Source organism: Entelurus aequoreus, linkage group LG28, assembly GCF_033978785.1.
Source record: "Entelurus aequoreus isolate RoL-2023_Sb linkage group LG28, RoL_Eaeq_v1.1, whole genome shotgun sequence".
Taxonomy (NCBI): domain Eukaryota; kingdom Metazoa; phylum Chordata; class Actinopteri; order Syngnathiformes; family Syngnathidae; genus Entelurus; species Entelurus aequoreus.
The window spans coordinates 32,753,594-32,778,593 of record NC_084758.1 but is presented as its reverse complement, the minus strand read 5'-3'; the positions used below and the strand labels follow the sequence as shown (position 1 = coordinate 32,778,593).

General features: G+C 39.2%; 1 protein-coding gene across 5 annotated transcripts in view; it reads right to left on the bottom strand.

Annotated features, from left to right (window-relative positions):
* The window catches only part of LOC133644865 (glutamate receptor 2), a 132,067-nt gene that overhangs the window by 19,470 nt on the left and 87,597 nt on the right, over window positions 1-25,000 (bottom strand). For all 5 annotated transcript variants that reach the window (XR_009824848.1, XM_062039610.1, XM_062039611.1 and 2 more), the window contains exons 6-13: window positions 24,209-24,367; window positions 23,868-24,035; window positions 17,218-17,322; window positions 17,027-17,134; window positions 12,862-13,068; window positions 11,209-11,576; window positions 5,011-5,209; window positions 4,677-4,924 (exon numbers count right to left, since the gene is read on the bottom strand). Coding sequence is in view for 4 of the 5 variants with exons in the window: in XM_062039610.1 (XP_061895594.1) it covers window positions 4,677-4,924; window positions 5,011-5,209; window positions 11,209-11,576; window positions 12,862-13,068; window positions 17,027-17,134; window positions 17,218-17,322; window positions 23,868-24,035; window positions 24,209-24,367 (1,562 nt within the window). In the remaining variant the exon portion in view is untranslated. The remainder of the gene's footprint in view (window positions 1-4,676; window positions 4,925-5,010; window positions 5,210-11,208; window positions 11,577-12,861; window positions 13,069-17,026; window positions 17,135-17,217; window positions 17,323-23,867; window positions 24,036-24,208; window positions 24,368-25,000) is intronic.

Sequence of the window (25,000 nt, the reverse complement as noted above, 5' to 3'; positions counted from 1 at the left end):
ATTCCCGGGCGCGGCCACCGCTGCTGCTCACTGCTCCCCTCACAGGGGGTGAATAAGGGGATGGGTCAAATGCAGAGGACAAATTTCACCAATAATCATTGCTACTTTAACTTTCACTTTGTGGTATTTTGCTATTTTTTTCAAACATGTATCTACCACTTTTTATGGGCATTTTAGGAGCAGTACTGCAGTGCATCTATATTGAAACCCCCTTTTTTTGTGTGAAAGAGGCCTACTGCGCTTGAGACGCAAAAAAAAAAAAAAAAAAAAAAAGCATACTTCAAGAAGTATTTTTAATATAGGAGATATGTTAATGTATACTCTATGTCGAAAAAATTAACAATATATATATATATATATATATATATATATATATATATATATATATATATATATATATATATATATATATATATATATATATATATATATAAACACTACAGGAGACCAAAACGCATCAATTAAATTGAGTTCAATCAGCCCTTAAGTCCTCCAGCATGCAGCTGTAAAATTATAAAATAATATTGCTGAATATGACTAATAATTTTTTTTTTTTCTGACATGGTTTTGGAGTGCGAGCACCTCTTTTCTCACAGCCATGTGTGCAACTGTGTCAGTTTGCACGTGCTTTCCAGAGGTGCTAAATAAAGCACAAAATAGTCCTCGGAAAACGGCGATGAGTGTTGATAAATCATACATTTTTATCTTTCCCTCCCGTATTGAGGGCGATTCGATGATCAGCATACATTTCGGACATTAGCTCACTTCGCAGACGTAGATCAGCTTTGCGTGTGCTATCACATTTGCACGCGTTTTTAGTACACGCAAACCTTTAGTAGATCAGGCCCTGTATGTTTACCAATGCACCTGTGGAGGTCAATGACAAAATTGTAGCAGTAACTAGGTGGCAGAGCTTAGCCGTAGCACAACGGGAGGACAGAGCGCTATATGGGCTACTAGTGGCTACTAGTGGCTACTGCAACGTACTCACATCCAAAACATAAATTAAACAGTGTCTGGCAAGTGACTCCACTAAAAGAGAGACAGCAGTAATGGGGAGAATGGTTAGACCTCATTGTGAAAAATGCATGCAACATTTCTTCATGAAAACACTCAATTAGCCCTTTTTTTTTTAAAACCTAACACTAAGTCATCTAAACAGCAGTTCATATCAAATCATGGCATTAAGTACACATGGAAACCCAAACAGTGCCGCAATATGGTGAAAGAATAGTTCTTTTTTTTTTTCTCGTCACACCCAATTGTTTCCACAAAGGAAATGTCCGTTAAAGAGTTTAAACAAAAGGAGCGCACTGCAAGGGTTTGAGCATTTCATCAAGTTAAAAGAGACATCCTAAATGCTACGACATCATCATGTTATCCATGGCAGTCATCAAGGTTAAAGGTGCAGTTTGGAGAGGACAGGTGGCTAACGTGCCTCCACTGTGATCACGTTTGGAAAAAGTGTCGGATTCTACTCAGCAATATGGCGACCGTTGCATCTTTGCATCCTTACTAGGGGTGTAACGATACGTGTATTTGTATTGAACTGTTTCGGTACGGGGGTTCCGGTTCGGTTCGGAGGTGTACCGAACGAGTTTCCACACGGACATATTAAGTAGCGTAACGCACGTTGTGTAAACAATGCACACCGAGGCACAACACGCGGCATGCTAGCAGCTAACGGGCTACGATACGTCCTCTTTTCACCGGACATGTCCTCTTTTGCGGGGCTGTCAGGGCGGAGTTTCTTAAATGCCTCAAATGTCCGGCATTTTGCGTGTGTTTTCAATGTACGTTCAGGGTTAAGAAGGGGTTGAAAACAAAACAAATTGTGCGCGCAGCAGCATTGGTGAGGGAGGGGCAGAGACAGAGAGAGCGAGAGTTATGATAGACGCGCATGCGTCGCCAGGCTCTGCTTTTTATCCATAGATTTATCACATTTATTTTTTTATTATCTGTAGTAGGGGTGTCAAAAGTGTGCCATTTGCGGCCCACAGCTAATGTTTTAAAGGCCCACGGCACATTCTAAAAATACTATTAAAATAAACAAAAACATAAGAAAAGTGAAATAAAAAAGCTTAAAGGTTAGATGTAATTTAGAAAAAGTTGCAATGTTGACTAATAAAACTAAGCTGTTTTTTTTTCCTTTCAAACTGTCATTGCTCAAAACATAATATTGAATCAAAATCAATGTTATTATGAATTATTGACCTATCCAAGGTTCCCATTACTTCACATCAAATATTCCACTAAGAAAAATATTTTTGGTGGAAGATTTTGCAAATTTGGTTAATAAATAACCCAAAAATGTATATTTTGTTGTTTTCTTACTGTACCGAAAATGAACCGAACCGTGACCTCTAAACCGAGGTACGTACCGAACCGGAATTTTTGTGTACAGTTACACCCCTAATCCTTACATTCTCAAAGATGGCGTTGTGAATGTGCACATGCAAGTTTGACCCCTGACCGTGACTAATACAGTCGTCCACCGTTTATTGCTGTTCATTGAATTTCTGCAAAATAGCGATCACTAATTATAAATAGGGATGTATACCGAGTACGGGTATTTTTTTGGTACCGTTTCCTAATTGGGTCGGTCTATAGCAGAGGTGTTAAAGTGGTTTTTCACTGAGGGCCACATGGCAGGTATGTTTGGCCCCAGAGGGCCGCTTGTAACAGTGAATGGTATTATTACACAACTTTTTAATGCATTTTGTTAGTTAAAGCTAAAATGTAAAAAAAAAACATGGTAAGTTGCTATAATTTATCTCATAATTTGGTGTCTATTACTGTAAATAGAAAAACAGTATTGCTGTTTTTATGGTAAAAAAACTAAAACATTTTTTTTTTTTTACTGTAAATAAAAAAACTGCAATTTTACAGTAAAATTTCAGCACCTGAGCTGCCAGTTATTATTTTTTAAATGTTTTTATGCAAATCAACAACTGTCAATTTTTCGGTATATTACTGTAAATGCCAAAACGGCACCACAGTTTATTACAGTAAAAAAAAGTACTGTTTTTTTCCATTTAGAGAAAAATGCTGTAAAAACTTCATTTTCACAATTTGACCATGAAATCTATTGCTACTTTTACATTGCACAATTTGATGGATAACTTGCTTTGAAATCATTATTATTAGTATTTATTTCTGTTTATTTTTTATTTTTTTGCGACACCTAGTGATAACAATATTTCGCTAAGTCAAGCTCATGACCAAGTAAGTTGAATGATGCGGACACGTTTGTTACTGGATATTTATTACGCTTCTTCCTTGGATAACTTTGTATGGTATTATTCTGTTTAAATGAAATATTTTGCATATTGTACATTTCAATTTAAAGCATACCTTGATTGTCGAAGGGGTTTGTGTTAAAGCATTAGCCTGGTTAACTTCTGGCTAACATGTTGTTAGAGGTTCCAGACATTGATGGGTTATGTCTGTGCTTCATTGCAAACGGCATCAAAATGAACCATGCTTAAGTGTGCTGGAACTTAACTGATAGGGAGCCTTTAAGGCTCATTTTAATAGGAAGGAACATGTTGCATGTTATTGTGAGTTGTCCAGTGAAAGGTTGTACAAATACTTTCAAGTTAAAATCCTCATAGCTTACCGAAGCCATACTAAAACAGTTCGATAGATTTTTGAGCGCCGTGTGTAATGTTCTATATTTTCAATGGAACATATACAATGTTGCGTCATATTGCAGTCTACACATATCTCTTATGTTTGACTGCCATCTACTGATCACACTTATCATTACACCATGTACCAAATAGAATAGCTTCGAGGTGGGTAAGCTCAACCCAAATTATTCCTTACATTAGGTGCACCGGGTTGTAAGACGCACCGTCGAGTTTTGAGAAAGAAAAAATGATTTTAAGTGCGCCTTAGAGTCCGGGAAATACTGTACTTATTTTTCAGAGGCAGCGAGACAAGACTTTGGAACAGGGCACGGTTTATCTCGGTGCGGTCCTTTAATTTTTTTTAATGTTATATGATTCTTTAGAATTTAGTTTGAGTACACTACGACCATGTAAACAGCAACAAGGACTACCCGGCACCCTTTTGATCCCAGTCAAAATGTGGTGAAGCTCGAATATTTAAGGCGCAATGTGACGAGGGACAACTGTATCGTCATTTATTCGTTATATATGTTTTTTTAATTTTTTTTTAAAGTACTATCGGTAACATATGCTAGCCGTTTAAAAAAAAAAAAAAAAAAAAAAAAAAGAGTATTTTGTAGCCCGCTGCAAGCTGCACCTTTAAGAAAGTGTTAAAAAAAAAAAAAACATGGTAAAAAGGGAAGGGACACAGAAAAGGACAAACTTTGACGGACAGTCAGACAAGCTCTAAGCCAAAACATAGATTCAATTGATGGTGAGTTAAATTTAGATGTTTGCTAATCCAGGTGAAATACAACCTGGGAAGATTCAGTATCAGGCTTCAAAAATAGCCAGGAATTTAGAAAAAATACTAAAAAAAAAAAAGTCTCAATTCTATATTTATTTTGCAATTTATCGACTTACAATAAATTGCAATGGGATTGGAGGGTGGGGAGGGCATTACCTTATCTCCTAATACAAACCAGAGACACATAAGCAAAGCTACATCAGGGTAGGTGGGATACTATAACAACATTGGACACATTGTTATACTATTCCACCCACCTTAATGAGGATCCTTTCGGCGTGGCGATCCCGTAGCCTTTGGAGTCCAGGTTGCCTCCCACCTTCATGGTGTCGCAAGGCTTCCGCTGCTCAATGTACTCGTTCATGGTGGACTCCAACAGGTAGGCGTACTTCCCCTTGGACTTGCGGACCCTCAGAACCCCCTCGGCTGTGGTTTTCACAAACACAGAGGGCTCTGCACTCCGCATGTACGTCCACATTTTGTCAAACAGGGCAATTTTAGAACGCTGCGCAAAAAAAAGGGGGGCGAGAGGACACATGTTGAGATTTCGGGGCAGGATCTGGGGGTCTCGGGATGCGGTCGGAGGCTTACCCTAAAGAACTCTTTGGTGGAGCCTGAGTCTAGAGTGCCGTAGGCAATCTCGGTCTGTTTGGCCAGGTCCTCGGCGCTCTCAATGGGAGAAACCATCCTCTCCACAGTGAGGAACGCAGCCAGGTTGGCCGTGTAGGAGGAGATGATGATGAGCGTGAAGAACCACCACACGCCGCCAACAATTCGACCAGACAAAGACCTGGAAGCCAAACACAGGCAGTCACAAACACGTCCATCCTTCGCTTGAGTGTACCAATGATTGTCACACACACTGCAAAAACTGAAATCTAAGTAAGATTAAATATCTCAAATAAGGGTGATATTTGTTTATTTTCTGTCCGATAAGATAATTCTTCTCACTAAGCAGATTTTATGTTAGTGTTTTACTTGTTTAAGGGTTTTGGTCCTAAATGATCTCAGTAAGATATTACAGCTTGTTGCTGAGATTTGATGACCTATATTGAGTAAAACATGCTTGAAACTAGAATATCAACTGTTGCAAAGCTGTGTCATCAACACTCACAAGTATAAAACTACTTTTTTTAAGTAATAATGTCTTATTTCAAGCATGCACAATTTTGTCAAATTAAAACGGATGACAGCCACATGGACTTTGCTGTTTTATTTTCAATGAAACAATAGAAAATACGTACTCATATAGTAGTACAGTTGGCACAGTACAGTAAACATTTACACATATTTAAACATTTAACAATTTTGAACATAAATAGTTCATGCACATTGTTGGAAGCAGATCAGAATCATATCCATATTTAAGTGTTACTTCTTTCTAAACTCCTATAGTCATATAAAGAATAGCTAGTATTCTTCCTTCTTTTGAGTCTCATAGTAAGGTGTTGGCCTTCTAGATTGGAATGTGTCAGAGTAGAGATAACTCGGAGTAGTCTAAACAAAGGGAGTGGGGGCGAGGGACAAAGGGAAGATCACGGGACTTCCGGGGGTTTGAGGGGAGACCGAGCTAGACCGAGCTAGACCGATCTGGACCGGGCTGGGGAACGCTGGTGTGCTAGATTGGTCTCACGTTTTTCCTCTAAGCTTGGAGAATAAACCACAAAATACCAATTACTGCCTGTTGATTGAATATAAACATCAGCTTATGTGCCATAAAAATAATCTGGGAGAGACTAGCAATTTGAATTCCCCATTGGAGGAATGCTGGTCAACGCAACAACATTCAGATAAATTCTTCAAAATTACAATTAAAAACATTTTGGCCGGGGGCCGGGCTGAATATATGCGCAATAACTGACTAAAAGAGCACGCACTTGGCGCGATGATGTCATGGTGTCGATGGAAAAATGCCTTTTTAGACCATATGATTTGCCCGAGCGGCTAGGAGACCCCGAGAGTAACAAGCGGTTTCCTTGTTGCCTTTCCATTAAGAACAACAAATTCGTTTTTAGTATAAGTTTGCTGGTTTCAAGAAATGTAATGCCGAGCGCATATCATTATGTCAAGATAATGGCACTAGCATTTACTTCATTTAAGGCAAGGCAAGGCAACTTTATTTGTATAGCACTTTTCATACACAAGGCAGACTCAAAGTGCTTCACAGACAACAAAGTAATTTAAGAATATTTTTCAACATATTGAGCAAAAAGGTCTCTTTTTTTTTTCTACCAAGAAAAGAGCACTTGTTATTAGTGAGAATATACTTATTTTAAGGTATTTTTTGGGTTCATTGAGGTTAGCTAATTTGACTTGTTTTGAAAAGTCTTGACAGGCCAAATTTTCTTGTTCTATTGGCAGACAATTTTGCTTAGTTCAAATAAAATACATGTATTTATTTTTCTTGTTTTTGAACACTGACTTTTTGCAATGCACACACTAGGTGTGGTGAAATTAGTCCTCTGCATTTGACCCATCTCCTTGTTCCACCCCCTGTGAGGTGAGGGGACCAGTGAGCAGCAGCGGTGGCCACGCCTGGGAATCATTTTTGGTGATTCAACCCCCAATTCCAACCCTTGATGCTGAGTGCCAAGCAGGGGATAATGGCTCCCATTTATACAGTCTTTGGTATGACTCGGCCGGGGTTTGAACTCACGACCTACCGATCTCAGGGCAAACACTCTAACCACTAAACCACTGAGTAGGTGTTTGTTGGATCCATTTCTATTTAGGCTGCCCCAATACAACGTTTATTATTTTGTAGCGTGGAATATTAGGCTATGTCTACACTAGTGTTGTAACGATACCAATATTTTGGTACCGGTACAAAAATTATTTCAATACTTTTCGATACTTTTCTAAATAAAGGGGACCACAAAAAAGTGCATTATTGGCTTTATTTTAACAACAAATCTTAGGGTACATTAAACATATGTTTATTATTGCAGTTAAGTCCTTAAATAAAATAGTGAACATACTAGACAACTTGTCTTTTAGTAGTAAGTAAACAAACAAAGGCTCCTAATTAGTCTGCTGACATATGCAGTAACATATTGTGTCATTTATCTACCTATTATTTTGTCAACATTATTAAGGACAAGTGGTAGAAAATGCATTTTTAATCTACTTGTTCATTTACTGTTAATATCTGCTTATTTTCTCTTCTAACATGTTCTATCTACACTTCTGTTAAAATGTAATAATCACTTATTCTTCTCTTCTTTGATACTTTACATTAGTTTTGGATGACACCACACATTCGGGTATCAATCCGATACCAAGTAGTTACAGGATCATACATTGGTCATATTCAAAGTCCTCATGTGTGCAGGGACATATTTCCTGAGTTTATAAACATAATATACATTTTAAAAATAACGAAAGAAGGTGTTGTGATGCCAAAAAATATCGACGTAATCATAGTAGTATCGACTAGATACGCTCCTGTACTTGGTATCATTACAGTGGATGTCAAGTGTAGATCCACCAATGGTGTTTGTTTACATTGTGACGCCGGTGAGCTACAGTGTGTAGTGAAGCATGTTTAGCTATTCCTCGTCCTGCAGTGATAATGATACTTGTAAGAAACACACTTTATTTGTCGCCATGGAGACCAGGATTAGTGATTTAGAAGTAGCTACAACACTGCCGACGGCGGATGGACGTTAGCCGCTTAAAGCAGCTCTTCCTGAGGGTGTTTCAGTGTTATAACTTCACCTTTATCTTTACTTTTTACACCAAAATGCGTCCGTTCTCCCTTTTCTGTCTACACACTGTGTCTGCTTGTCAGTACTCTGTGTGTGTGCTACTGAGCATGCTCCTCTGCTCGCAAAGCCAGTAATGTCACCAGGTAGTCACCCGAAATGGTTTTCACTTCACAGGTGTCATAGTTTTGATGTGACTATCTTCAATGTAAAATAGTCATGAAAATAAAGAAAACACATTGAAGTGAGGGGAAGGTGTGTCCAAACTTTTGGCCTGTACTGTATGTTAGACCTTTTAAAAATGTACACCCCCACAAGGTCTTCCGAGGTAAGCTGATCAGTTTCTTCTTGTGGTACCAAAAAACATACAAACATACATTTTCGGCTGTGGCTCCAAAATTTTGGAACAATATTCCCTTCTGCTATTCAGACAGCTCCCTCTTTAATGACTTTTAAATCACGTCTTAAAACCTATTTTTAATTCTTGGCTTGAGAGTTGTGTGATTTTAAGTCTATTTTCTTTTCTTTTATGCATTTTCTTCCCCTTACAGCAGGGGTTCGGCAGAGGTCAAGACACACCCGACTCATCGTGTGAATAAAAACTTCTCCCTATCGGTGTATTGCGGATACGGCAACAGCAGAAGTCACACTGATTTGCAGGTGTGTCATTTCTTGTGAGTTTATGCACTGTGTTGGTTTTGTTCTTTGAACAAGGTGATGTTTGAACAAGGTGATGTTTGAACAAGGTGATGTTCATGCACGGTTCATTTTGTGCACCAGTAAAAAAATATGGTAACACTTTAGTATGGGGAACATATTCACCATTAATTAGTTGTTTATTAACATGCAAATTAGTAACATATTGGCTCTGAACTAGTCATTATTAAGTACTTATTATAACCCTAACCCTCTAACCCTGGCCTTAACCCTCTAACCCTAACCCTAACCAAATCACTCAAAATAAGTCTTTGCTACTTAGAATATGTTCCCCTAGTGTCCAAAAAACTCTAAATTAAGTCTTTGTTACTTAGAATATGTTCCCCATACTAAAGTGTTACCAAAAACATATAACTTTGTCTTGAATTTGAAAAAAAAAAACATTTTATTTTTCACTAAAGAAGGGTTCGGTGAATGTGCATATGAAACTGGTGGGGTTCGGTACCTCCAACAAGGTTAAGAACCACTGCCTTACAGTAATGTGTTTTATACAATTGACTCTCGGTTTTATTCTGCTTCTAAATGTATGTTTTAACTCCTCTGCAGCGCTTTGTGAAACGTTTCTTGTTTTTTTCAAATGTGCTATATAAAAAAAGTGGATTGGATAGTCTCTCCAAGATGTCCTGGGTCTTCCCCTTGGTCTCCTACCGGTTGGACGCGCCCTAAACACCTTCCCAGGTAGGCGTTCTGACCACATACCCAAACCATCTCTTCCCTAGGCTCCTCCTGAATGATGGAGATTCTCTTAGGCTGTGTAGCTCGGTTGGTAGAGCGGCCGTGCCAGCAACTTGAGGGTTCCAGGTTCGATCCCCGCTTCCGCCATCCTAGTCTACTGCCGTTGTGTCCTTGGGCAAGACACTTTACCCACCTGCTTCTAGTGCCACCCACACTGGTTTAAATGTAACTTAGATATTGGGTTTCACTATGTAAAAGGGCTTTGAGTCATTAGAGAAAAGCACTATATAAATATAATTCACTTCACTTCACTTCTTCACCCTATCTCTACGGGAGGGCCCCGCCACCCGACAAAGGAAAATGAAATGAAAAACAAAACTTATCTATATTGAACCGGCTGGAATGGACTAATGTTTTCTCTAAATAGAAGTGGATTGGTAATTAGTTTTTGTTTTGCGACACCAAGTGATAACAATATTTCATTAAAGTCAAGCAAGTTGAATGATGCGGACACGCTTGTTACTGGATATTTATTACACTTTCTTCCATGGAAACTTTGTATGGTATTATTCTGTCTAAATTGAAGATTTTGCAGATCATACATTTAAATTGACATCATACCGTAATTGTTTAGGGCAGTGGTCCCCAACCACCCGTCCGGGGACCGGTACCGGTCCGTGACGCATTTGCTAAAGGGCCGCACAGAAACAATCAATTTATAAACTACCGCATTTTCTCTGATTTAACTTTTGCCTGTCCCACTAAACACACCAATAAGCTTGTTAATAGTTGTATATTACAACTCCTTTGTTATAGTACATGGGACAATGCACATTAATAGACATATAAAATGTTAATGTGCCAGATTGGAGCCAAAGGCTAATTTGTTGGCTGTTTTTATCTGCCACACGTAGAAAGCCGGTCCGTGAAAATAATGCATACATTAAACCGGTCCCTGGTGGGAAAAAGGTTGGGGAACCCTGGTTTAGGGGTTTGTGTTAAAGCATTAGCCTGGTTAACCTTTGGCTAACAACATGTTGTCTTGTGTTTTTGTGGCACGAGGTTTCAGACATTGATGGGTTATGTCTGTGCTTCATTGCAAACCGCGTCAAAATGAAACCACGCTGTGCGTTTAAGTGTGCTGCAACAAGCAGCTACTTAACAGATAGGTAGGGAGCCTTTAAGGCTCATTTTAATAGCGCACTTGAAGGAACATGTTGGTGTGAGTTGTCCAGTGAAAGGTTGTACAAATACTTTCAAGTTACAATCCTCATGTATCGCTCACATTGCTTGGAAACACAGGCATTTTGCAGATACTAGTATTGTTGACAGGGCAGCACGGTGGCGCTGGTAAACTGATCATGTTGATTTAATTGGGAATATTATCTTGTTGCTGCACATAAGACAGCCGGAGAGTCAAAGGGATGTTTGATTTGTACATGGCGACCTCAAGTTGTTTTTGCATTACTCAAAAGACTACAGTTATGCCCTCAGAAAAACAAAACTTAAGGCTCCATTAGAAGAATCAATCTTGAGCTAATATTTCCGCAAAGTATTTTTCGTTTTACGTTTGTATGTGCTGACATGAATCGATGAGATTTAGGACCTTCATCGCTACCAGCGGCCTGGGCGCCATCAAACTTTTATAGCTTCTTGTTTGCAGAGTTTGATACAGCTAGTATTTCCAACGCACCTTGGTGAGATGTCGCAGCCTTGTCTCATGAAGGCCCCCAAGGAGAACCACAGGCTGTTGAATATTCCGAACTCGTTGGTCGACTCGTTGGTCTGGATCTGCCCGTCCTCGTACTCCTCGGTGTGCCACTCGTACGGGCTGAAGCGGCTGACCAGGAAGAGCACCACGCTGACGCCGATGTAGGCGAACACAATACACATCCAGATCTCGTAGGCCAGCGGGTCCAGGAAGGAGAAGACGCCGGGTTTGGACTTCTGGGGCTTTTTGATCATGATGGAGATTCCCAGAGACATGAAGGGCTTGGAGAAGTCGATCACTTCCTCTCGTACAAGAGTGATGGTCAGAGGAGCCACTGCAATGTCTGCTTTCTGGAAGACAAACGGTTGGACTTAGGACTGGTTCCACCTGGAGCTCGCAGAACTTTACGTTTGCTACTGAAGTGTATTTCTGGTCTTGTCAGGACAGCGACGGGGCAGTGCGGCTGGATCAAAATAGACGTCGGATAACAAAAAGTAGCTTTTTTTTACAAGCGAGCTGTACCGATCTGGGCGCATGATGATGCGGAGGGTCGTTCTCCCAAGATGCAGACGGACTTCGGACACAGCGTGCAGGTAGGAAATTACTTATTTACCAATAAAGCAGGCGGGAACAAACAAAAGCGTGCTCAAAGCTAAAGGGGCTAGCGTGGGAGCTAGCATACAAAAAAGAGCCTAGCGTGGAAGCTAGCATATAAAACAGGAATCAAAAACTATAGAGCCTAGCTTGGAAGCTAGCATTGATTGATTGATTGAAACTTGTATTAGTAGATTGCACAGTATAATACATATTCTGTACAATTGACCACTAAATGGTAACACCCAAATAAGTTTGTCAACTTGTTTAAGTTGGGGTCGAAGAAAATCAATTCATGGTAAATAAAGAGGAATCAAAAACTTCAGGCAACGTCGTTAACTGTTGCCTGAAGCAAACTCGGAAGCCAGACTGACTGACCGGAAAAGGCAGGACTAAATAGCTCTCTGATTAGCACTTGGCAACAGGTGAGCGTGCCGAACACTAACCGGAGGCAGGTGAAACCAATAAGCACCCATGGTAACTGAAAAACACCAACCCAGGGGCGCAGAAAACAGAACTGAGGAAGTCAAAACATGATCCGGAGTACGGATCATAACACGAGCGTCATTAAACAGGTCTGCAGTACCCGGAGGAGCCTAGGTAAAAAAAAATGAAGGACTCCTAACCGGAGAAGCCAAACCATCAGTTTTTATATTCCTCCTTTCTGTCTCTGGGTGTGTGTGCTAAGTTAGGAGAGCACACCCTGACCATAAAAGGAGATGTTCATGTGTAAGTGTCCGGAAAACTACTGCTTTAAGTCACAACTCAAATGTTGGCGTTGAGCCAGACAGGTAGTCTTTTCTCAAGGATAGGGCTATCACTTTTGCATTCCGAAGTCCCAATTAGAGCCTCTTTTCCTAGGAGAAATGATCCAATCCACCTGCAAATATCAAACTAAGTGGCCTTATCTATTTATGTGCTCAAAATGAAATACCGCTATTTAATTCAACTTGGTGGTTTGCCTTCTCCGAGGTGAATATAAACATTCACCAGATGTAGAACATAATATGAGTTCATGAATTCACTTCACTACTAACTCACCCCATACACTAACTCGCCAACCATCCCGTTCCAGATTTTGGTCTCAGCATCTCTGGCTCCGTACTTTCCGTCGCTGACAATTTTCAGCTGATATTTGAAGCCGCAGTGTTTGGCGATCTCGGCGGCCAGGTCGACGCAGTAGCCCTCGTAGCGGTCATTGTCCACAAGAAGGTCAGAGTTCTTTTTCAGCATGACATAAGGCGCTTCCTGGAGGGCACACAAGATATTGATATGATGAATTTATAACAAACCAGAATATTTGCTAAAGATAGCGCAAACACTGAAGAAGCTACATATGGACAACACAAGAGGTGTCCCGATACAAGGTTTTGATACTGGTGCCGGTATTAACCCGATATGATATCAGCTCAAATCCTAGTACATACTTTGTATTATTTTGTAGTGTGGAATGTAAGAAAAGGCTTGATTTAGTGAAATTAGTCAAAGAACAATGGTAGGTATGAAAAACTCTAATCTTTTCACAGACTTTAAGTTAAAGTGGAGTGGTTATTTGTTTTGGTTTGTGACCCAGTGGTCACAATAATTAATTATGTTTTAAGATCATGACAGAGTTAAAGTAAGTAATATGCAAATATTAATATTTAACACTTGTCTGTATTGACAAATTTGCTGTTTTCGACTGCATTATTGTTCACTTAAGTGACACCCACGTCAATTCCGTGACATAAGTAGGGGCGTCCCGATACAACTTGTATTATTTTGTAGTGTGGGATGTAAGAAAAGGCTTGATTTAGTGAAATTAGTCAAAGAACAATGGTAGGTATGAAAAACTCTAATCTTTTCACAGACTTTAAGTTAAAGTGGAGCGGTTATTTGTTTGGATTTGTGATCCAGTGGTCACAATAATTAATTATGTTTTAAGATCATGACAGAGTTAAAGTAAGTAATATGCAAATATCAATATTTAACACTTGTCTGTATTGACAAATTTGCTGTTTTCGACTGCATTATTGTTCACTCAAGTCACACCCACGTCAATTCTGTGACATAAGTAGGGGCGTCCCGATACAACTTGTATTATTTTGTAGTGGGGAATGTAAAAAAAGGCTTGATTTAGTGAAATTAGTCAAAGAACAATGATAGGTATGAAAAACTAATCTTTTCACAGACTTTAAGTTAAAGTGGAGCGGTTATTTGTTTGGATTTGTGATCCAGTGGTCACAATAATTAATTATGTTTTAAGATCATGACAGAGTTAAAGTAAGTAATATGCAAATATCAATATTTAACATTTGTCTGTATTGACAAATTTGCTGTTTTCGACTGCAATATTGTTCACTCAAGTCACACCCACGTCAATTCCGTGACATAAGTAGGGGCGTCCCGATACAAATTGCCTTATTGTGTAGTGTGGAATGTTAGAAAATGTTTGATCAAGTGAAATTAGCCAGAGAATGGTAGGTATGAAAACATATACCTGATTATTATTAACCGTCTGGGATGGACTTAAGCCGTCTTTAAATTGAAGTGCAGTGGTAAATGTGGTTGTTTTGGCGCACAATAATTCATTAGGTCAAGCTCATGACACAGTAAATTGAATGATACGGACACGTTTGTTACTAGATACTATTTTCTAATACGCTTCTGTCTTGGAGACTTTGTATGTGTAAGTAATATGCAACTATTATTATTTGATACTTGTTCATATCACGTTTTTGACATTGTTCAATTAAGGACAGTTACTACACATGTCTAGCTTGTGTGCTATTGTGTGACTTTGTGATGTCATTTGTATTTGTGGTTGAGTTTTTTGTCTAAGAGTAACGATCAAATCCTCGTTTAATACATGTAGTGCGAAGACAACAACGCTAATAGTAATAATAAAGTCACATACAATGTTTGGTGTGTGAATGTTGTATAATTTCTATTCTGTATGTGTAAACATGCATAGTTTATTGTGTGAATATATGACCACTAAACCTTGTATTTTATTTATGTAAAATACACAATGGACATTATACTTTTGGTATGTTTATTTTATGTTTAAATTTTCAGCATGGTGGTATGCGTGCGCCTCACAATAAGAAGGTCCTGGGTTCGATCCCCGGGCTGGGGGTCTTTCTGTGTGGAGTTTGCATGTTCTCCCTGTGACTGCGTGATAGTCTGACTTCCTCCCACATAGTTCAAAAGAAGGAACATCAATCCTCAACAGAAACTGGAGCTTTTTTTTCTCTTCATACTGTTAACTAGCTGCACACGCTCGAAACGAGTAGCGAGAGCCGAAACTGCGACATCAAACAGGACTGCAAAAAACATTGATTCACATCCGAACTGCGATTTTTATTCACCGCAATTCTAAATTTATTCAAAATGTAAAACATTTAATAAATAAAAAATATTACTATATATAATGAGGGACTCCTAATCACTGCTATGTTGGAATTCTTAATATTGATACTGTTGTTGATATCATTCATTTTTGTTTGACTACTTTTGGATTGTTTTGTGTCATGTTTGTGTGTCCTCTCAATTGCTCTGTTGATTGCTATACTGAATGTTGCTGGACCGGGTTTGGTTTTGGATTTGTAATTGTATTATTATGGTTTTATTGTGCATTATATTGTTGGATTGATAAAAACAAATAAAATAAAAATAAATATACATACTGTGTGTATATATATATATATATATATATATATATGTTAGATCAGGAAAAAACACAAGACGCTATATCATCCCTACAAGCCTTATATTGTTGGATTGATTAAAATATATATATATATATATATATATATATATATATATATATATATATATATATATATATATATATATATATATATATATATATATATACTACCGTTCAAAAGTTTGGGGTCACCCAAACAATTTTGTGGAATAGCCTTCATTTCTAAGAACAATAATAGACTGTCGCGTTTCAGATGAAAGTTCTCTTTTTCTGGCCATTTTGAGCGTTTAATTGACCCCACAAATGTGATGCTCCAGAAACTCAATCTGCTCAAAGGAAGGTCAGTTTTGTAGCTTCTGTAACGAGCTAAACTGTTTTCAGATGTGTGAACATGATTACACAAGGGTTTTCTAATCATCAATTAGCCTTCTGAGCCAATGAGCAAACACATTGTACCATTAGAACACTGGAGTGATAGTTTCTGGAAATGGGCCTCTATACACCTATGTAGATATTGCACCAAAAACCAGACATTTGCAGCTAGAATAGTCATTTACCACATTAGCAATGTATAGAGTGTACTTCTTTAAAGTTAAGACTAGTTTAAAGTTATCTTCATTGAAAAGTAAGGACATTTTAATGTGACCCCAAACTTTTGAACGGTAGTGTGTATATATATATATATATATATATATATATATATATATATATATATATATATATATATATATATATATATATATATATATATATATATATATATATATATATATATATATATATATATATATATATATATATATATATATATATATATATATATATATATATATATATATATATATATATATATATATATATATATATATATATATGTTGGATCAGGAAAAAACACAAGACGCGATTTCATCCCTACAAGCCTGTTTTACAGGTTTCCCTGCTTGTAAGGGGATTTTATTAAAAATAAAATAAAAAAAATAAAAATTAAACCTGCTTGTAGGGATGATAATATATACATTTTTATTTTTTATTTTTTTATTTGTACTTTTTTTTTTTATAAGAACTAATTTGTAAAAAAATCATTTTTAGACCATCTTAATGCAAGCAGGATGAGCTATTCTGACGTGTAGCCCGTTTTGAAAATGTTTAATTGTAATTACTATACCAAAAAATACATTGCGAGAAACGGTTTGAATTTAAGATCGTGTTTGATCGAGAATCGATTCTGAATCGAATCGCTACCCCAGGAATTGGAATCGATAGACACCCAAAGAAGCAAACTTCTAATATCAGGCAGACCGTTTGTCCACAGAAACTTTGATTATGTTTAGCAAATCAAGTACTGTAATTGGGTTGTTTAGTTTGGTGCAAGAATCCCGATCAGTGATGAATAAGCAGCATTTAATTTCGTCCTATTGTTACCTGGTGTCGGGAGAGCCAAACAACAAACGCCGGCGAGCCAATTAAAGCAGCCATCATCAATCAAAGCATCGCGGCGTTTTCCTCCATACTCACCAAGATGGTTGTCACAATAACGGTTTTGTTTTCCATCACCGACGAGTCGTTGCCTAAGACGTCGGACTTGGTGACAGCCATTTTGTCAACTTCGTTCCAGTAGCCAATCTGCCGGGATGAATAAGTAATGAGCGCCGGCAGAACAGGACACACGTTGTTAATCTCCACAGCCCTGCAGCAGGAACCTTTACCTTAACGGGGCCGTTGTTCTTCAGCTCCATTATGTTGACGGAGTAGTTGACCCTCTTGCCGTGTTGGTCGAACTGGATGTTGCCTGTCAGGCCCTCCACACGCACCTATTGCGACAATTTAAAGCATTTTAAAGCAAGCACTTTAATGGAGCCGAGAAGTCTTAAAGAAAGAGAGAGGTGACGATTGCGTCCATTAAAGCTTAATTGATCAGTAGAAGAGTAGTCTTGGACTTCTGCCACACTTGGAAACCACGATACTCTTGACTAATGCGGTCCTGATATGCCATTACACCAGGCCTGGGCAGTTATTTCAAAACAAGGGGCCAAATTTAGAGAAAAAAATGTGTCCGGGGTTCGGTAAAACTATATTTAGGAACACTAATACAAAACCTCACAATAATGTCTGATTGAATGCTAAAAACGTTATGACAGACCACCTTAAAAAACGGATTGGAATTTTAATTTTTTTTTACTGAATGAAACACCCAGAATGTACATGAAAATAAAGAATGTGGGGTTTACAATATTAACTATGATTGATAAAACACTGAATATTGACAACATGTGAACGTCACCTACCCTCTCCATCCACATATTTTACAATCAAGCGAAACGCAACAAAACTGCAACAAACAGCGAAATACGAACGTGAAGGGAAAAAAAACAACCTAGATCTGATATTTTTTTCTTGCCGATTGTATTGTACCATATGTCCCGGCAAGAAATCTGCGTTCAAAGAACTCCGGCTTATTAGTGATTCCCAGAGCCCAAAAAAAGTCTGCGGGCTATAGAGCGTTTTCTATTCGGGCTCCAATACTATGGAATGCCCTCCCTGTAAAAGTTAGAGATGCTACCTCAGTAGAAGCATTTAAGTCTCATCTTAAAACTCATTTGTATACTCTAGCCTTTAAATAGACTCCCTTTTTAGACCAGTTGATCTGCCGTTTCTTTTCTTTTCTTTTCTACTCTGCTCCAAACCCGGGGTGGACCGCTAGCCTGTCCATCAGATGGGGACATCTCTACGCTGCTGACTCGTCTCCGCTCGGGATGGTTCCTGCTGGCCCCACTATGGACTGGACTTTCGCTGATGTGTTGGACTTTCACAATATTATGTCAGACCCACTCGACATCCATTGCTTTCGGTCTCCCCTAGAGGGGGGGGGGGGTTACCCACATATGCGGTCCTCTCCAAGGTTTCTCATAGTCATTCACATTGACGTCCCACTGGGGTGAGTTTTCCTTGCCCATATGTGGGCTCTGTACCGAGGATGTCGTTGTGGCTTGTACAGCCCTTTGAGACACTTGTGATCTAGGGCTATATAAATAAACATTGATTGATTGATTGATATTTGTGATACATCACTAAGCTTTAGAACGTTGCTGTAAAAATTGCCTTCCGCGTCTGTCCCTGATACCCACATTTCAGGCTCTGGAAACACTCTGTGGAAACGTTCCCCACCCACACTGCTTGGTGCCTCGTCTGAGCTGCTGGGACTTACATTACCATAGTATCCCATTAGATTACCATAGTAACTAATTAAAAACAAAAACTAATCTTTAGGCCATCTCTGGGCTATTCGCTACAAGTATATGTTATACGTCAGCAACCAAACATAGGATTTTCTAACCTGTAGCCTGTTTTGAAAAGGTTTTATTATAATTATCATACTAAATAATATATTGTGAGAATCGGTTTGAGTCAAGGTATAAGATATTGCAAGAATAAAGTAAAAAAGAAGATGAAGTATTTATGGTCTAGCTCAGGCCTGGGCAATTATTTTGACTCAAGGGGCCAATTTTAGAGAAAAAAATGTGTCTGGGGGCCGGTATATCTATTTTTAGGAACACTAACACAAAACCTCACAATAATGTCTGATTGAATGCTAAAAACGTTATGAAAAACCGCCTTAAACGGAACGGAATTTTTAATTTTACTGAATGAGACTAAATAATGTGGGATTTACAATATTAACTGATTCCCTGGGCGCCACACCTGCTGTTTGTGAGTTGGGCTCTCTGGGTGGCTGGGGCCGTACTCTGGTTCCCACACACACTGGGAGTCAAATATATTGTCCATACAAATACACATATACTCACGTACATTCATTGGTACAGTACCTACGCTCCCACATACATACACAAATACAGTACATACCTACATACTCAAAGTTCGTACATCCACACGCACATTCACTGTACAAACATACATATACACATACTGTACATATACATTCACTGTACAAACATACATATACACATACTGTACATATACATTCAATGTACAAACATACATATACACATACATGTACATATACATTCACTGTACAAACATACATATACACATACATGTACATATACATTCACTGTACAAACATACATATACACATACTGTACATATACATTCACTGTACAAACATACATATACACATACTGTACATATACATTCACTGTACAAACATAAATATACACATACATGTACATATACATTCACTGTACAAACATAAATATACACATACATGTACATATACATTCACTGTACAAACATACATATACACATACTGTACATATACATTCACTGTACAAACATACATATACACATACTGTACATATACAAGTACATATACATACATACATACACTCATGCACATAATCACCGTTCATCAAACATATATTAACGTTGTTGCTCTAGGGCAGTGGTTCTCAAATGGGGGTACGCGTACCCCTGGGGGTACTTGAAGGTATGCCAAGGGGTACGTGAATATTTTTTTAAAATATTCTAAAAATAACAACCGTTCAAAAATCCTTTATAAATATATTTATTGAATAATACTTCAACAAAATATGAATGTAAGTTCATAAACTCAGGTTTCTCACTAAAATGTCTGTCAAAAAGAACTGTGGAAAGAAATGCAACAATTCAATATTCAGTGTTGGCAGCTAGATTTTTTGTGGACATGTTCCATAAATATTGATGTTAAAGATTTATTTTTTTGTGAAGAAATGTTTAGAATGAAGTTCATGAATCCAGATGGATCTCTATTACAATCCCCAAAGAGGACACTTTAAGTTGATGATCACTTCTATGTGTAGAAATATTTATTTATAATTGAATCACTTGTTTATTTTTCATCAAGTTTTTAGTTATTTGTATATCTTTTTTTCCAAATAGTTCAAGAAAGACCACTACAAATGAGCAATATTTTGCACTGTTATACAATTTAATGAATCAGAAACTGATGACATAGTGCTGTATTTTACTTCTTTATCTCTTTTTTCCAACCAAAAATGCTTTGCTCTGATTAGGGGGTACTTGAATTAAAAAAATGTTCACAGGGGGTACATCACTGAAAAAAGGTTGAGAACCACTCCTCTAGGGTAAACTGGGTAACACATGGCACACCGACGAAGCTTAACCTATTGTTACTATAACAATCTACAAGGTTAACACAGTTTGCTTCTCTTTCTTCCCCTCCATTTTTCTGCATTCTTTTGTATCTCTAGTTATCATTACATATATGTATTGTTGCATTTGAACAACTGTATTGTTGATAATAGAGGTCAATTATTGGTATTGTTCATTATCAATAGTGATATTTCTATTGGTATTTGTATTGCTCCATTTGTAGTGTAATAATGCTCATTGTCATTTCTGTTGTATTATTTTTTTCGCTAACTGCTTCTTTGCTATCACTTTTACCATCATATTTGTACATGTCGTATGTGCTGATGTTGTTGTTGTTATTCTTGTGTTTGCTGCTGTTGTTTTTGTCTCTCTGTCTTATCCCCCTCTTGTCCCCACAATTTCCCCCCGTCTTCCTTTTCTTCTCTTTCCATCCCCTCCTGCTCCGGCCCGGCTGCACCAAATGATAATATAAATACATTTAATAAAGTCAAATACAAATAAGGCAACAAGAGAAGTATCCCACACTTCTCTTTTGTAAAGTAAATCTGAACAGTGGGCATCTACATCAACTATATGATTCGCCTGAGAAGCTGGACAGGACAAAAAATAAAAAATAAAAATTAACTAAGATTTATAAAACACTAAATATTGACAACATATGAACGTCACACCCCCTCTCCATCGACATATTTTACAATCAAGCGAAACACTACAAACACAGCAAAATATGAAAAAAAACCCACCTAGATCTATAAATAAACATTGATTGATTGATTGATATTTGTGATACATCAATAAGCTGTAGAACTTTGTTGTAAAAATCTCCTTCCTCGTCTGTCCCTGACACCCACATTTCAGGCTCTGGAAACACTCTGTGGAAACGCTCCCCACCCACACTGCTTGGTGCCTCGTCTGAGCTGAGACTTCGATTACCATAGTAACTAATTAGAATACCATAGTAACTAGTACATCATGCAAAAGCGCAGATTCCAACGATTGAAATACTTTGTATAGTTGAAGACATACGGTCATTAGAAAACATCACTGCACATCATAATGGCAGCTACACTTTCCATCTTCAAGATAAAAAAAAAATATTTGGGGAATTTAACGGGCCGCATGTGGCCCCCAGGCCTTAATTTGCCCAGGTCTGCTTTATACGTTTCTCTAAAACAGCACTTCCTGTTCACTTCTCCTTTTAAAAGGGCGGGCATTGATCCTAACTGACTGCAAAAAAGATTTTACGAGCGACATAGCCAGAAATCGGATATTGGGATGTGGGCGGGTGATGAGGAACACAATTTTTCTGTCTGGCCTTTAATTGGCAGACGACTTAAACGACAATGAGCTATTAATATAACCATAAAACATTTAGACATATTCTTTGGCTTCTGTGATTCAGTGGTCCATTTATTCTCAGCAGTACAGGAGTCGATTCCCGGCCAACGCAGGCAAAGTGCCCAATAGTCAGCTGGGATTGGCCACCAAATGTGATACTTAATAAGAAACCGTCCAAAGTCCGTCGGTACTACCGGTTCATATAATATCAAATATTTCCATGCCTTTATTGCATGTGACTTGACGTCCGGTTGCATACTCAGAACTCAGCCGGACTGCCTCGAGGTAATGTAACAATTGTCCATGCCAACAGAGCAAGAATAAATTGATTAGTACAGTAAGGCCAGCTGGGAGAGATAGCCTTCCCAACGTGTCCTGGGTCTTCCCCGTGGCCTCCTACTGGTCGGACGTGCCCGAAACACCTCCCTAGGGAGGCGTTTGGGTGGCATCCTGACCAGATGCCCGAACCACCTCATCTGGCTCCTCTCCATGTGGAGGAGCAGCGGCTTTACTTTGAGCTCCTCCCGGATGACAGAGCTTCTCACCCTATCTCTAAGGGAGAGCCCCGCCACCCGGCGGAGGAAGCTCATTTCGGCCTCTTGTACTCGTGATCTTGTCCTTTCGGTCATAACCCAAAGCTCATGACCATAGGTGAGGATGGGAACGTAGATCGACCGGTAAATTGAGAGCTTTGCCTTCCGGCTCAGCTCCTTCTTCACCACAACGGATCGATACAGCGTCCGCATTACTGAAGACGCCGCACCGATTTTCCTGTCGATCTCACGATCCACTCTTCCCTCACTCGTGATCAAGACTCAGAGATACTTGAACTCCTAAACTTGGGGCAAGATCCCCTCCCCAACCCGGAGATGGAACTCCACCCTTTTCCGGGCGAGAACCATGGACTCGGACTTGGAGGTGCTGATTCCCATCCCAGTCGCTTCACACTCGGCTGCAAACCTATCCAGTGAGAGCGGAAGATCTTGGCCAGATGAAGCCATCAGGACCACATCATCTGCAAAAAGCAGAGACCTAATCCTGCAGCCACCAAACCAGATACCCTCAACGCCCTGACTGTGCCGAGAAATTCTGTCCATAAAGGTTATGAACAGAATCGGTGACAAAGGGCAGCCTTGGCGGAGTCCAACCCTCACTGGAAACAGCTCCGACGAACTGCCGGCAATGCGGACCAAGCTCTGACACAGATCATACTGGGAGTGGACCGCCACAATCAGACAGTCTGTTACCCCATACTCTCTGAGCACTCTCCACAGGACTTCCCGGGTTACACGGTCGAATGCCTTCTCCAAGTCCATACTATTGTAAATATATAAATAAATAGAGCTAAAACGACGTCCCTGCGTTCTGTGCCGTCTTCTTCCCCTGTACCGTAACAGTATCGACTGAAATGTGAAAGGTACCCATCCCTGGCCGGGAAACTCTCCAACATAAGCACAATCTTGAACAGAAGAAGTTGTCCAGTCAACAAGATTAATGGACTCCTGCCTGGTCTAAGTACCCATGAGGAAGATATCCAATGCTCTGTTGCTCCAAATGCTGCGTCTTCCATTTCTACACTGAGAATGTAAGGGATTAACTTTTGTCTTAGTTTGACAATGCATCGTGGCTTTCCGTAAATAGCCCTGCCACAGCGAGAGGAAGGCTTTATTATGTCCAACGTGCAAATATCAAACTGTCTTACTGGCTTTGTGGCAGCCTCACATGAAAAAGCTTCTGGCCAACGTTTCAATTCCATGAGTGTGAGCATCCGAAGGGACAACATCAATCATTCCCTGCAGAGCGCCCGCCCCGCCGCCTTTGTCGGTGTTTCCCGAAGGGGAGGGGGGGGAGCGGCCGTCGCCGTAGCAACCCGTCTTTGTGAGGGAGGGAACGGTCGTTGCTGTCTTACCTGCTTCAGCGCTCGCTCGATCTCCACGCCCTGAGCCCAAGGAACGGCGGGGTTGGCCAGGCAGTCGCCATTGTTGGCTCTGCGGGTGAAGTCGATGCGCTGCTTGTGCAGGTAGCGGAAGGCCTCCGTCATCACCTGCACCGCGTCGTAGGTCAGCGCCGACGTGTACTACGGCAGCGGGGATTGAAGACAGAGCACTTGTTGAGAACATCCATGGTAGACCAGTAGAATCACATGTATCATCATTGCCCCTGAGAATGGTCTTCTCGGCCAGACTTGTTTAATAATGCAGAGTTTTTACGTCTGAAGCATTTTTAATGCCAACTGACACTGACACTCACCCTTATTTTACTGTCTGCTCCTGGATACTCCTTCTCCTCGAGAGCCTCCCACCTCTGGTCGAACTTGGAAACCAGAGGGTCGTCGAAATCGACAATCTGGAAGCCCGACACGTTGGCGCCTCCGTATTGGATTTTGGAGAGGTCACCATCAACAAAACCCTGAAAAAAGAGTTGACCTTCAAATGTTAGTGTTGTCCCCTATACACATATTTTGGTACCGGTACCAAAATGTATTTCAATACTTTTCGGTACTTTTCTAAAAAAAGGGGATCATAAAAAATGGCATTATTGGCTTTATTTTAACAAAAAATCTCAGGGTACATTAAACTAATGTTTATTATTGCAAGCTTGTCCTTAAATAAAATAGTGAACATACAAGACAACTTGTCTTTTAGTAGTAAGTAAACAAAGACTTCTAATTAATCTGCTGACATATGCAGTAACATATTGTGTCATATTATTTTGTCTAAATTGTGACGGATTACTACTTGTTCATTTACTGTTATCTGCTACATCTGCTTATTTTCTGTTTTAACATGTTAACACTTCTGTTAAAATGTAAGAATCACTTATTCTTCTGTTGTTTTCCATGCTGTGATACCACAAATTTAGGTACCAATCCGATACCAAGTAGTTACAGGATCATACATTGGTCATATTCAAAGTCCTCATGTGTCCAGGGACATATTTCCTGAGTTTATAAACATAATATACATTTTTTAAAAACGAAAGAAGATGTTGTGATGCCAAAAAATATCCATGCAATCATAGTAGTATCGACTAGATACGCTC